This window comes from Microchirus variegatus, assembly GCF_963457635.1.
Source record: "Microchirus variegatus genome assembly, chromosome: 19".
Taxonomy (NCBI): Eukaryota; Metazoa; Chordata; class Actinopteri; order Pleuronectiformes; family Soleidae; genus Microchirus; species Microchirus variegatus.
This window is the reverse complement of record NC_139820.1, coordinates 19,510,925-19,526,123: the sequence shown is the minus strand read 5'-3', so window position 1 is coordinate 19,526,123 and position 15,199 is coordinate 19,510,925. Positions and strand designations below refer to the sequence as shown.

The 15,199-nt window shown below is 42.7% G+C and overlaps 2 protein-coding genes across 2 annotated transcripts; one reads left to right on the top strand and one right to left on the bottom strand.

Moving 5' to 3' along the window:
- Positions 1-334: 334 nt before the first annotated feature.
- hars (histidyl-tRNA synthetase) lies at positions 335-5,978 on the bottom strand. Its single transcript, XM_083906343.1, has 12 exons — positions 5,812-5,978; positions 4,150-4,359; positions 3,952-4,047; positions 3,692-3,817; positions 3,263-3,370; positions 3,081-3,179; positions 2,870-2,963; positions 2,591-2,718; positions 2,219-2,491; positions 1,902-2,018; positions 1,153-1,299; positions 335-746 (listed from the first exon to the last, which is right to left on the bottom strand). The coding sequence occupies exons 1-12, from the start codon at positions 5,899-5,901 to the stop codon at positions 687-689; spliced, it is 1,548 nt and encodes a 515-aa protein (XP_083762469.1). The 5' UTR covers positions 5,902-5,978; the 3' UTR covers positions 335-686.
- Positions 5,979-6,703: 725 nt separating this feature from the next.
- ugl (ureidoglycolate lyase) lies at positions 6,704-15,035 on the top strand (the record flags this gene model as incomplete). The annotated part of the gene is made up of 15 exons (XM_083906095.1): positions 6,704-6,709; positions 7,890-8,018; positions 8,111-8,329; positions 8,401-8,491; positions 8,576-8,652; positions 8,924-9,034; positions 9,206-9,265; positions 9,515-9,671; positions 9,803-10,001; positions 13,451-13,529; positions 13,703-13,795; positions 14,260-14,332; positions 14,407-14,474; positions 14,624-14,748; positions 14,873-15,035. 15 exons carry the CDS (start codon positions 6,704-6,706, stop codon positions 15,033-15,035), a joined length of 1,650 nt encoding a protein of 549 aa, XP_083762221.1.
- Positions 15,036-15,199: the final 164 nt, after the last annotated feature.

Here is a 15,199-nt window from a genome sequence, read left to right as displayed (position 1 = left end):
CTTTGTTTTATGCATGCGTTTTGTCGTGTTGGATTGTTCCTCATTTTTAATTAAAACATGTTAAACTGTTGATGGTGTTGTTTCTCTACATCAGGATCACTTGTTGCGCTGCGACCCCAGTCAAAATAGAAATGACAATAAGAGGGTGATCATCAAGTCTAAGACTAGAGTTGCTGCCATGTGATTGGCTGATCAGATATAACTGCTAAACAGATTAACATGTGTACCTAATAAAGTGGTGTATTGAAGTAGCTCCCTCTGCACTGTAGCAAAGGTCTAAAACAACAGTCAACGTGACCATCAAAGGCAATTATGATCAACTTCCATGTATCATGATTGTATTTATTTGTTACACTTGACAGAATAACATGTTTGTTACAGAACAATATATAATTAACCTTTTTGTGTTAAAGTTGGAAGTTGGTGCTGTAGCGTGATGTTTACCTTCTAGTGGACAGTGTGGTCATGAGCAGATGACGACACAAAGCAAATAAATCAGAAATGTAAATTAACCACTTCTCATTCTGTGATTCTTCAATGACTGAAGAAGCTCATCATAACATCATTGTTTGTAGCTTCATGTTGCTGCATTCATTTTCAACAAGACAAGAAAAACTGTGGTAGAAGATTCTGCAAAGTGTCTGTTTGAACAAATCAGATGTTGTGGATGTTGATGAAGGGATTGGCTACACCTGAGAGGTCCTGCTCCTGATCTCACTGATCAGATCAGCTCTGGAAATGTCCATCTGTGGACAGAAGACACACAGACGGCAAGATTAGACCTGCATAGCATTAACTCAAAACAGTCTAACCCTGAAGGCCTTTACACAATCCACTGTTCCCACACCTTGGATTCACACAGCAAATTCAAGGTCTTTCCAGGACCTATTTCCTCAAATTCAAGGACCAAATGTGCCGACTCAGCTTAAGATGGGAGGACAAGAGAATCTTGTATGTGGAACTGCCCAACTTTATATGACTGAGAAACTGCTAAAAGTTAAAGTCAATAATCCTAATTTCTATCAGTATTGATAGTAGTATTATAGTATTTATTTAAAAAAAATCCTTGCTATAGAAAAAACAGTTTAATACCTTGGAAAAAAGTAACCTTCATGTGTTTGTGTCGGCACACATGTAAAGTGAAAGTCTTACCTCTTCTCTTGTCGCCACGACGCGTAGTTTGACCACTCCGTCTTTCAGCTCCTGCTCTCCCAGTATGGCCACCAGGGGGATCCCCGACTCCTCGCAGTGCTGCAGCTGACTCAGCAGTTTGGGATTCTTCTTGTGCATAACCTCAGCCTGGACATGAACAAACACACAATAGTCAGATGTTATGAAAACTTGATGTGAAACAGCTTCTCTATCACTGCTGTAGAAACAGTCAACAACTTCTCTGATTTGTTTTTCAGTGTCTTAAAAAATATTCTCTGACAGACGAATCGATTTGTAAAATAATAGTCATATGCAGCTCTGAAAGAGACCAAAAGTTGATTGAAAGGATTCACGCACAGAGCGAAACGAAAACAGAACTGTGCTATGTAGTTCATCCTCAAGTCAAAGTGATCGTTTGTGTCAGATGTGTGTTTCTGAAATGATGAAATGCACGTCCTGTGGGGTCACACTGACCTTTGACCCCCACAATCAATTCATCCTCGAATTCAGGTGAATATTTGGGTAAAATTTGAACAGATTCCTTCAAGACATCCTTGAGTTATCAGGGTCAACAGACACGCAGGTTTGCACAGCTATTCTTCTTACGACTCTTAGACAGCCTAAATGAGGTTCTACCTCATTAGGACCAGGTTTTTGGTCTTCATGGGGACGACTGGTTCTGACAAGGTCAGTGTTTATGACAGAAAAGGCCCTAAAGAGGTAACAGATATAAGACAACACACACACACCTTGACGCCAGCGTTCCAGAGCTCAGTGACGAGTTTAAGCCTCTCCTCCAGCAGGTTCTTCTGAGCAGACGCCACCAGGACCTGGACCTCTGTGGTACGAACCTTCTCTGCTGAGGCCTGAACAGACACAACAAAGATCATAGTTAACATGTGGCCACTGTTTGACAGTTTGAGGAGCATGATTCCTAGCGTGCAGGCAGGTTGACAGTGACCTTCCTGAGATATGATGCTTTCAATTTGAACCTGGAAACCTGAAACAGTGCAGCATGATAAAGAAGTAATGAAAACAAAGGAATAATTAACAAACAAACCATTACCTCGGCCTTTTGCTCCATGATGGAGAAAATCCTCTCGATGCCGATGCTGACGCCCACACACGGCACTTTCCTGCCCTTGGGGTCAAACATGCCCACCAGGCCGTCATAGCGACCCCCTCCAGCCACGCTGCCTACGCTGACACTCTCCTCTCCAGCTGCCCCGTTCTGGGCTTCGGTCGTGACCACGGCGACACCTGCCTGAGTCAGCACCGCCTCATAAATGATTCCTGTGTAATAATCCAGGCCACGGGCCAAACTGAGGTCAAAGACCACCTGGAGATGAACATGAGGAGAAGAAAAAAAGGTGAGGGATTGTTTTTTTTTGAATGATATATATATATATATATATGGGGTATGTGATGCATGTCTGACCTTGTCTGTGACCTGGAACAGCTCCAAGTAGCTGAATAGTAGCTTGATGTCCGAGAGGCCGGCACAGGCCAGTTTACTCTGAGACATTTTCTGGTCCTGAAGGAGGCGCTCTGCTAAGTCCTTCCCACCTACAACACGAACAGCAGAAAAACATTTATTTACTCTATTTCACTTGGAATATTGTACGGTGCGGTCACACCACAGTCACTTTCTTTGGCCAGTGACAACACAAAATGGTGTGAATCTGATGTCTCCTGTCTTGCGCGGCCACGTTCTCACCCTGCATACTGACGTACTCCCCGATCTGGTCAGCAGCCTCCTCTGACAGTCCCTTCTCGTTCACCATCTCCTTCTTCACATCCTCCCAGGCCATCTAGAGGAAGAGTGAAGTGAAAGAGAAGAGGGTCGACTTCAGACCACAGTCTCTGTAATTCTCTGTCTTTGTTTTGTTGTAGTCACAGTATCCACAACTCGACTGAAGTCTCCATACCTTGTCCAGTTTATCCACAGTTGAACAGATGGTGCGGAACTTGTCGTCTGGAACGCCACACACGGCGAACATACCGTCCAGTATACGCCTGTCGTTGACCTGGAGACGGAGGACATGGTTACAGAGTGGACGACGCCTAATAATCAAAAAAACTGTTATTTAACTGAAGCGATGAGACGCACCTTGATTCGGAAGTCTCCGAGGTCCAGCTGACTGAGGATTTCGTGGACAATCTTCAGACACTCGGCATCTGGAATCATGGCGTCATACTGACCTGCTATGTCAAAATCCTGACACACAAACACATACACTCATGAACTGAAGTAAAACATGAACCAGGTCAGATGGAATAAATTAGTAATAAAAAAAAAATCTGAATATAGATTCAAACTTTGGGGGGAAAGTTCAAACTCAAACTTTAAAAAGATGTTTAAATATACAGCCTAGAGGTGCAGAAGACTTTAAAGAAATTATAACATGTTCTAGCAGAGGGTGCTGTGACTATGGAGGACACCAACAAGCGAAATCATCCATCTTATTTATGGAAAAAAGTGACAGTCCAAGCTAGTAACTGGTCAGGACAGGAGTGAAAACAGTTAGGGATCACTCACACATTGATAAAACTCTCGGTAGCGTCCGCGGGTCATGGCTGGGTTGTCACGGCGATAGACCTTGGCAATGTGGTAGCGTTTAATGTTGGTTATTTTGTTCATTGCCAGGTAGCGAGCAAAGGGCACCTGAGAGGGTAGGTCAAGGAAAAGGCCACTCTGTCATACTGACCTTTTACAGAAAAATACACCATATTTAAGCTTATTACTTTAAATGCTATATTTACTGAAAAGGGACATGGTATTATATATGAGAAGGATACAGTGAGGTCATATCTGAGGGACAGCAGCTCTCCTCCCTGGTCTTTAAGGTCATAGATGAGCTTGGAATCTTCTCCGTATTTCCCCGTCAATGTTTCCTACACACGAACAGTCAGTGAGATAATGACTCAGTCACATTTGTCTGAAATTAGGTTTCCACTCTGAACATGTGCCTGATGAAGCTGTTAAAAAAAGCCGACCTTTAGTTCAAAAACAGGCGTGTCGATGGTCTCCGCTCCGTGGCGTTTGAAGCAGCTGATGATGGTGTTGAAGACTTTCTCTCTGATGGCCATCTGCTTGGGGTTGTAGTCCCTTGTTCCCTTCGCCGTCTTGAGGACAAACTGATGTTTGGCATCATCTCCTCCTATCTTAGCCTTCAGTTGCAGCAGTTTGGCTACCTCCTCATCGATCTTCAACACACAAATACGAACAGTTGCTATTTATCGAGAGCTACACTTTTTTTATTAGTAACCATTGGAGATCCTAAAATCCTAAAACCTACAGGTGACACTTTGGATTTCACAACAGTTACACAGCAGCAGAGGGTCCTACCTGTTCAACAGTGATCCCAGGTAAAGAATGCAGCAGTCGGACACGTGTTGCAGCCCGACACCCCATCAGACCAGAACAAGCACGGGTACAAAACATGCCCAGCATGTCCATCCCACAGTACAGTAGATACAAATAAATATAGAGTCACGTCCAGGTATGAACAAGAAAAATATCAGGAGTGCATCATGGGTACAGCGTTATCCAATGTTATTGTGCAGGGCCAGCCACAGCAGCCAGTCACGTGGTCAGTAGAGGTAGAGCAGTGGAGTTGGATGGCCCAGATGCAGACGGTATAGACGATGAGGAGAGTCCAGGCAGGCAGCAGCGGTCGCCGGCAAATCCAGCAGGAAGAACAGGAGAAAAGTGGTAAGCAACCCTATCACTAGGGGAGGGCGGAGCATGACCCATCATCACAGCATGGAGGATAGAACATGAGATGTACCAAGTCAATCAAATAAGCCAGCCCAATACAACCCTCACAAAAACAACAGACAGAGCAACCATGTTCTGACCCCCCATGTGGTGGTGTTAATGTGTCATGAATAAACTTGATAATATATTATAGTGTTGCTCAGTCGAGTTTCTGAACAACCCAACTGGAGCATAACCAAAGTGAATAAGTGCCTATTAAGTACATTTTCCAAAGTTCTTTTTTGTCCTTATAAAACTGATATATATGATACTGCACTGGAAACTTTTCAACATGTCATCTGTGATCGGCTGCATTTGTTCTTGCGACCCTAAATCGAAGTGTGTACTAGCAACTGCATCAAAAGCTCAAAACGAAACTGAAATTAAAAGCAAAACATGTTTCACTTTGAGTCTGAAATATAAACAGGGTTTGTATTTGCGCTGTCACTGACCATGAGCAGAACTATTCTGATATTAACCAGATTAAAACAATAGTCACACACAAACAATGCTATGCTAAGTTTTCATATTACCTTAACCTAACAAAGTAGTAGTACATGTAGACATGTATACATGAAACTGCAGAAAACACTAGATCTAAAGGAACGTATAATAAGATTATTATGCTCTATAAAAATAATGTTAATGGAATATCTGAATGATTTCTAATCACATTAACAACGATGACAATAGTCCGATTATGGGTTCTTCACCATGACATCGTCAAGTTTAAACCTGTTGTGCTTCTGCCAGTGTGGTCCCTGTTAGGTTTCTCTGTTAGCATAGCAAGTTAGCGGTATGAATGAAGTTGCATGTACCGGGGCTATGGTGCTAGCTAGCTAGTCCCTGTGCTCTCTGCATGTTGAGATGTTGCATCAGCATTAACTGTGAACACTGACCTGCTCTTTGCTCGCCTTCTCCGACTTTAACTTCCGGACAACTTCGCCTTGGACTTTAATGGCGTCTTGTATCTGTGCCTTGTCCTCCATGGCTTTTAAACTAGTGTGTCTCAGACTAAATTCACTCCTCCACCAACACAGCACCGCTAACGTATGTGGCGCTGTCAAGACGCTGCCGGAGTGAAGCGGAAACGGAAATGCGTATAACTTCCGCTCAGTTTTTTTTTCCGAAATAACTTTCTAAATTAGCAACCATATTATGGTTTCATTGATATTTATTAATATATATTATACCATTATTATTTATTTGAATGTTACCATCATCAAAAAGGTCCGTTTGTCACTTCAAAGTCTACAATTTGGTACAGTAAACCTTCTTGTATACATAAGTAACATCCTCAAATATACTACCTGAATCAGTCAGTCCACAAATGATTTATGTGTTAAGTCGAAATCCTTGTTGTCTTAACAATGTTCCAAAATGTTTGATTTTTGTAAATTGGAATTGTTAAAATAAAGTTACTCCCCCCACCTTCCAGAAAAAAAGTATATATTCTATTTTTAATGAATTGGAAGGTCTATATTTTCCTTGACTTGCCATTTTTTCTTTCAACATTTTACCATCAAGCCCTCCTAGCTTGGAAACTGAATTTTTCCCATTTGAAAAATCATATATTGTGTAAAACCAAAGTCAAATGACTCTAAAACACTGTAGGTGTCTGTGAGCTATTGTGGCACATTGTTAGATACACAGTGTTAATGTGCAGAATGTACTGTACATGTTGAACTTTGACCGAATTTTCTCATCCAAACAAATTCCTGTTTACACAGAGGCCAAAGTGAGACCATACCAAAGTCCATGTTGGTTAAGTGAACAGAAATCACCATCAGCATGTCTGTGAGTATCACTGTATTACTCTGTTTTCTACTTAAATTGACATCGTGAAGAAGACGGACTGTCATATTTCAGTCAGAAAAACATCTCAGTGAGGATTTTTTTTTAACATCGTGTTGCATCTAACGTTGAGTTCACTGCAGTAGCTCAGGTGACCTGAACGGCGTAGAAGTCACCACACCATGACATATTTTACTACACAGCTAAACTGTTCTTCAGCATATCATTCAGGTGTTTTAACAGATAAACTCCGATCAGCTGCATATTTATGATCTAATGGAGCCACTCTACTTGTACACATGAAGTAGTTCATCTGGTAGCTCTAAAAAAAGCTGTTGTGTGTTACCATCCAGCTCCAGTATGTCTGTTAATTTGCATTGGGTCCATATGTGTTTTAATCTGTTTAATATTTAAATTAATGTGGGTCTTCTTTATCTTTATCTATCCCCTGCAATTCTTGTTCTTCCTCCTTAAAATTCCCCTATTTTGATAACAGTTTACTTAAGTACAAGTAAAAGTACTGGTCCGAGAATGTACTCAAGTTTAAGTCAAAAAGTAGCTTGTTTAAAATTTACAATTTTAACAAGGTTGGGGTTATTTCTTTTGTGGGGACACAAATCTCACATTATTGTTTTTTAGTTTTTTGTTTTTAATTAAAAGCAAACCATAACAAATTAAAGTGCAGACAAAATAAAATATGAAAACAAATGTATCAAATGGGTGAAATCTTTAACCTTCTCACTCACTCAAGGACCTTAATTAATGCCAATTCACCTGTCCTCACCATTCACCTGTCCTCCTTGTTCACCTGTCCTCATCATTCAGCTGTCCTCGTCACTCACCTGTCCTCATTGTTCACCTGTCCTCCTCATTCACCTGTCCTCATCGTTCACTTGTCCTCATCGTTCACCTGTCCTCATCATTCACCTGTCCTCATCAGTCACCTGTCCTCCTCAGTCACCTGTCCTCCTCATTCACCTGTCCTCATCAGTCACCTGTCCTCATCATTCACCTGTCCTCATCGTTCACTTGTCCTCATCATTCACCTTTTTCTTTGTCTTTTATGGAACTTAACATCTACATTGTTCCATTGCTGCTTCCTTTAACAGTTGTCTCATACTCTCCTTAATAATGTAATAATAAAAAGTACATAACATGTGGGTCCAACCCTTTTTGTCTTCAGGGTTCAGTCAGCATAGAGGTGTCTCCCCCTCCTCTGGGTCTAGAAGCTGAGTATGAGACACTTTTCACCCCTGACTCTCTCCTCTTCCTCCATGAGCTGATCTCCACTTTTGATGAGGAGGTGGATCAGGTGAGACAGCTGAAGAACACTTCCTCTTTGTCAGTAAACAGACGTCCTGTTTAATTCAGGTTGAATCATCTGCTCTTCTCCTTCCTCTTCAGGTCCTGTGCTTGCGAGTTTCCAGAAAGGCCCACTTTGACCTCTCAGGTGACCTGCCAAGCTTCCTGGAGGAGACCACACATATCAGGACAGACCCCACATGGAGGGTGCTCCCTGTACCTGCACGACTCCAGAGGAGACATGTGGACATTGGGGATCTGGCCCCCTGTGATACTCAGCGTTTCATACAAGCTCTCAAGTCACCAGCACAAGGCATACAGGTACAAAGTGGCAGAGGTGACCCCAGACTCTGGGAATCAGTCTCCCCATAATCTGTCTCTGGTTTGTGCAGGTGGACTTTGATGATGGGAACTGTCCCACGTTTCACAACCAGATTAAAGGCATTCACAACGTGTTGAAGGCAGTGCACAACCAGTTCCCCAGTAAGTGCTTCATTTAGAAGCTGACGTGAGATGAGTCTTCTGTGTTGACGAGAACAATCACAGTGCATATTTTCTCTGCTTCAGATGTTCCACACATTTCTCAAACGCCAGTTCTGATGATACGTCCTCGTGCATGGAACATGGTGGAGAACAACATGATGGTAATCTATCTATCTATCTATCTATCTATCTATCTATCTATCTATCTATCTATCTATCTATCTATCTATCTATCTATCTATCTATCTATCTATCTATCTATCTATCTATCTATCTGCTTGACTTGGATTAGTCCAGGATGTACCCTGCCCACACAGTCTGATGGAGATGATATTCAGGCAATATATATTTAAACATATGTTGCGAGTGTGTCTGTATTCTTATTGTGTGTGTGTGTGTGTGTGTGTGTGTGTGTGTGTGTGTGGGTTTCAGGTCGAGGGTAAACAAGCTCCTGGTCCTCTCTTTGACTTTGGCCTCGTCATGTTTCACTGTGGAAAGATGTTGTATGAAAACAAGAGTGGACCCTTTCTCTACCTGTCCAAGGTAACACACACACACACACACACACACACACACACACACACGACACAATGCCATAACCTTAACCATTGCAAATAAAGTTGTGGAGCCCAGACAATGTGTCCCCACAAGGTCAAAATAAAAGTACACAAACAGAGAGAATATACATTATATGACATGTCTCTTGTTTTTCAGGTTGAGAGCCACCTGGAGGCCAGACTGTGGAACAAGATCTTTGTGTGGACTCAGCAGAAGGTCACTGATTATGCACACTTCTTTTAATAAATTCAAATATATAAATACACCATCTTGCATGGCACAAAGAGAAATCACATAAACCTGCTGTAAAAAAAATAGAATGGGACCATTTTCCCAGACTAGAGAAATGTTTTTTTTTGTAACCCAGGTAACAAATTAATTTGCATACTCTTGGAACTCAGTTGGATTTTGAGTTTCACTTATCCATATTTGTGTTCCTCTGTGTGTGTGTGTGTGTGTGTGTAGCTCGGTCTTCCACTCGGCAGCATTAAGGCAACAGTGCTCATAGAGAGTGTAGTCGCAGCCTTTGAGATGGATGAGATTCTCTATGAGCTGCGAAAGCACTCAGCAGGACTCAACTGTGGCATGTGGGATTATTCAGCCTCCTTCGTCAACAAGTTTGGTGAGTCTTCCCTGTTGCTCGTTGGTAATTAGACATGCTAAACTGACTCCATCCATGTGGGGCCAAATCCACATCCATCAGGAGCTGGAGTCAAAGAGTGTGTGTGTGTGTCTGTGTGTCTTCCCCTCCAGGACACAGGCAGACCTTCCTGCTGCCCGATCGCACCAGATACATCGACATGGAGAAGCGCTTTCTGCACAGCTACATGAACCTGTTGGTTCAGACGTGTCATCGGCGTGGAGCTCTGGCCACAGCGGGCATGGCTGCCCTGCTGCTGCCTCAGGACCCGCTCAGTGACTCCTACAGGACAGCGGTGGCTACTGTCAGCAGGCAGGAACTCACACACACACACACACGTTTGTTCAGCATTCATAGTGAGGACACTCATGGACATAATCCCCTACCCTAAACTTAACCATCACGACCAAATGCCTTAACCCAGTGCTTCCCAAAGTGTGGGCCTTGGAGGTTCTGCAAGTGGGCCTCAAATTCTTCTATTTGCTAAATTAGGGAAAAATTAATAATTCAAGTTAAGTTTATCGTACTATTGTACCGAGACAAATTTGTACAAAGGGGTACACAACAATGTAGGGCTGACGTGACAATCTGGATACATTTTGAGATGTTTGGGGGGGGGGTTTAGGAAATAATATTGAAAAAATAAGACATTTTTATAGTTATATTTGTAATTTGTACACATTTATTTACAATAGAATTTCATTAAAAGCATTTTTACATGTCATAAAGTGGCTGGATTCAGTCTTTTGTCCCACCAGAACAGGGAGCTGGTTGACCTAGTGGAGCTAATGAGTGTTGCTGCTCTTGCAGGGCCCCTGCTGATGTGATGCACGCACAGCTTTTCCACATCTCCTTTTCCAGCAGACGTCCATCGCTTGAAAGCTGGACCTGACATAGTGACTGTAGGGGTGCAGGTGGGTGATGTGGCACAAGCTGGTGAACTGATGCTGCATCAGCTGCAGAGGCGTGATCCTTTTGGCTACGTCCAGCTGCAGCATGTCCTTTAGCACGTCTACGAACATGCACACGTCTTTCCTCTCCGCGCAGCGATCTGTTCGTCTGTAGCTGCTGAGGAGTCTGATGTGATGGAGGTCATTCAGCGAGGCGAGGTTTGACCACCTCTGCTTTGTCGCCACGATCCCCGTTTCTCTATGGAACTGCTCTGGCGTCTTGAGTTTCCAGTGACAGTTGCTGTTGTTTCTCTGGAAAAAGCAGCCGGTTTTGCAGCCAGCGGAGAGCAGTCTGTCGGGTGGCTGACCTTGAACCTCCGTTATGTTCCTGATCATGTCGTACTCACTGTTTCCGAAGTAGAGCATGTGACCGAGATACAGGAACGCCGCTATGCATCCAAGAGACCACATGTCTATGGTCCATGAGAGAGCGAGTCCCAAAATGACCTCTGGAGAGCGGTAAGGACGGGTCTGCACGTACGAGCCAACGACATTACCAAACTCAGAAGCCGAAAGGCCAAAGTCAATAACCTTGACTCTAAAGGGCTCCTGTTGTTGGTTAACCAACATCACATTCTCCAACTTAAGATCCGCATGTATTATTTTAGCAGCCTTCAAGTGGTGAAGAGCATTGGCAAGCTGATGGACAATTGGTCTGATGTGCTGCAATGGCAGAGGTTGGAACTGTCTTTCCTGCATGTAGTCAAAGAGACTTCTGTCCAGCTGCTCAAACACGAGACAAAAGTGTCCTTGGTCGACAAAATCCTCGTACCAACGAACAATGTTGCACTGGTCTGGGTCGAGCGATTCCACTCTCTTCATGGCAGCCACCTCCAGCTTAGCCTGCCCATAGTTGTGATCGGCGTTCATCATCTTGATGGCCACGGACTTCATGTCATTGAGCCTGGCAAATTTTGAAACGGTGCCAAAGGTGCCCTGACCCAGGAAAGACTGCACCTGGTAGCTGCAGGATCCGGAGGTGAGAAAACATCCAGGGATAGTTGAGTTGAAGTTGAAGGCTGTGTCCAGCTGGGCCACCTGCTGCTGAGAGGTCAACACCGGCATGGTCGTCTGAGGAAATCTGCCACTTCTGAAGCTGTAACTGTGGTCCGAAGTTGAAGACTGTGTTTTTGGACCGGCCTGCTCTGCCTTTTATAATGCTCCTTTGATGTCTTTGATGGCTTTAATGTCTTTGATGGCTTTGATGTCTTTGATGTGTGTGTGCGTGTGGGAGAAGGAAGTATGACGTCTTACCCTCTATGAGTTATTGCAAGCACAATTATTATTATTATTGCCATTATCATGACATGTGGTATCGCCCGTTATGTGGCCCGCCACGGCTAAAGGGTGCACAAGTCGGGCCAGCGCAATTATTATTATTTTTTTTTCAAAACTGTTCAAGTTGAAGTTTGTAAGAAGCCACTACATGCTTCAAATCACATTAGTGTGGGTCTTAAACACACACAAAATAACGTTTGTGTTTGAATTAGGGTTTGTTTTTCGGCCAATCAGCTGTCACGGAGAATACACATGGCTACTTAAAATGCATGTGCTGCTTCAGTATGTGTGTGTGTTCACCTTTGAATATATATGGACAAATAAAAACAGCAGAACAGCTAAACGGTGACTGTACTTCTTAACAAAGACAGACACAGATTTCACTTCTGCTATGCGACTGGACTCGTTAGCAGTTTAAGCTAGCGATCTCTATGCTAACGTGTTAGCGGACTTCATCGTCACAAAAACAACAAACAGATGGATTATTCAGCGACAGAAAGAGAGATAATGACGTGACGGCAGCACCCTGACCGTCTTATGAACCTCCTATCTTATTACGGGTGAGTTTTCAGACACAGCTCTCACTTCTGCTATGTAAGTGGACTCGTTAGCATTTTAAGCTAGCGATCTTTATGCTAGCGTGTTAGCATAAACGTTAGCAGACTTCATCGTCGCAAACAGATGAAACGAGAGATGCCGACGTGACGGCAGCACCATGAACCTTTTATGAACCTCTTATCTTATTATGGGGTGAGTTTTCATTAACGTTGTCAATCTAACACTGCTTTGTGTATGAAGTATTGACTGTGATGCTAACCACAGAGCCACTGCAATGTATTTCATATTAGAAATATGTATCTGTCTTTGATCCATCTCTCTATATAGTATATTTTTTTTTTCATTTTTATGAAACAACAAAAACAGATGATGGAAATATGACTACACGAGTGTGAGGAAAAAAAAATGATAACAGAATAAGCCATAACTCCTTTCCTATATATTTTTCCTTTCCTTTCCTATGAGTTATTTCATTTGTCTTAATCTTATGTCCAGCTTTTTAATGTATTGTATACGTATTGTTCTGTGTAGCAGTACAACAATAGTATCTGTGCTCATACAGAGAGGTGTGCTTTCACTGACAGCTTAGACAAATATCTGATTTACATGTTGTTAGACATTGTTGGAAAGCTTAGAAATCACACTTTCAGAATCTGTAAATAACTCAAAATGTCCCTTGGCAGAGTTGTCCTCACACATTGTGTGCAGGATTGTTTAAGCATCCGTTCATTCACACAGCCTCATCAATTGATTCAAGATGTTTATTCGCCATTTGTGCATGAACAGAAAGTCCAGGCACATGTACAAAACTTCCCAAATGAGTGAAGAGACATTCATAAATATAGTAAATGTGCAAAAATAAGCAAGGCAACAATGATCTGACTGAAGATATGACACATTCAAGATCATGAAAACTACCTTAAATATGCAATCTCAAAGGAAAAGAATATACTGACACAGTTTGTTCCTCTTCAGACTGAAGCTGCTGGAGATCAAAGCTGGTGTCGATGGTTTTCTGGTGTTTGACCTGGGCTTGATTGAGCCCATGCAGAAAGTAAGTCGTGGATAATGAGCTGCATATACAATGTTTGACTGTAATCCTATTCTTTTAGCACCGAGTTGTGTGTATGTGTGCAACTGCAGACTCAAGCAAATGTCTAAACTATACAGTGGCCTGAATACTTGCTTGTATGTTTTCTACTGATGATAATTCCTCTTCTCTTGCAGCTCTTTGAACTTCACACAGAAGGCGATAATCAGCTTTGCCAGCTTCGACATGATGTTTCTGTGACTGCCGATGACCTAGTGACCATGCCTTCGGTCAGTTAAGCAGCCGACTCACACCTGAACTGCAGCTGGAATGTTTTACTTACCAAGTCCCATACAAATGACCGACGATTGATGATCGGGTGTTTTCTGCAACCACTCCAGAATGTCCTGCTAATACCATAGTGTCCTACTCTAGCAACACCTAGTGCCCAACTCTTTGGTGTCATACGTGTGGTAGATGTCTCTCCTAGTTAGGATGATGCCTCAAATACTTGTAATCTAAGTCACTAATGGTGATACGTCAAAACGGATGTGTTCCTCATGAAATGTACATGTGCATGTAGTTCAGCTGTGAGGAAACGTCAGTCAATCCACAGGGATTCTTTCAACAAACAGACAAACTCTTTGTTAAGTGTTTCAGAAAGTGTAGTTACCAATAATACTGAGCTTATTATACTGATTTAAACGACAGGATATGCATGAAGTATAATCTAATGTGGTCTATGTTGCCTTAGGGAGGAGTCAATCTTCATAGTTTGAAGTATAACATTGCAGTCGGTGTCCTCTTCGTCAATGCTTGGCTCTCAGGTAAGAACATAGACAAACATGTACGTACCACTGTGTATAGACTGACTAACTCTTATAACCATGCTCTGTCTTAGGTAAAGGCCTGTTTTTCTACAGAGGCAACGTTGAAGATTCAGCCACGGCAGAAATTTCCAGATCACATGTAGGTTTGGTCGAAAATATTATATTATTAGGTTAAACATTGTGTGAACTTGGCTTTAGTGGATTTTTCAATGTGGAATACAACTAATTTAGAGATCCAACTCCCATGCACCAGATTATGGACCCTAAACCTTAAATCTTGTGTGTCAGGTGTGGCAATGGATCCGTCATCAGGCTCCTCTGCAGGACGACAGCAGGGTGGTGAGCAGGCGGCTGGTGACTGACTTGACAAAGGAGGTCATGGTGGAGCTCAGTGTCCTCTGTTATTCTGTAAAGTAAGCTGTGCATTAAAATCAACATACAACTAATAAATTCTAGATCGAAATCTCAACCAAAACTTTGCTTCGAATAGCTTTCAATACCTGTGACACGTGTGTTTTGTGTGTCTTTATTCCTCAGGGATAAACAGAGGTTGCACACAGCAGCAGACATATTCCTGGAGGTGGTCCAGAAGAGAGATTTCCCAGAGTTCTTCACCACCTACCTGAGCCAGAACCATGCCTTCCTCAACTCCCAGCGCACTGGACAAGTGGACAGACACAAGCACCAGTCTAAACTGTAAGCGTCTCCTCCGTCTCTGATCTCGTCACTTGGGGGTGTAGAAGTCGACAGGATGAAGTCTTTCTTTTTGACCCGTCCTTCTGTTTAGCATTATTTTCTTTTAATAACAACGTGTAAGAACTACTTATGACTATTTAAAGACAAGGTTGGATACAACTTTGAGAG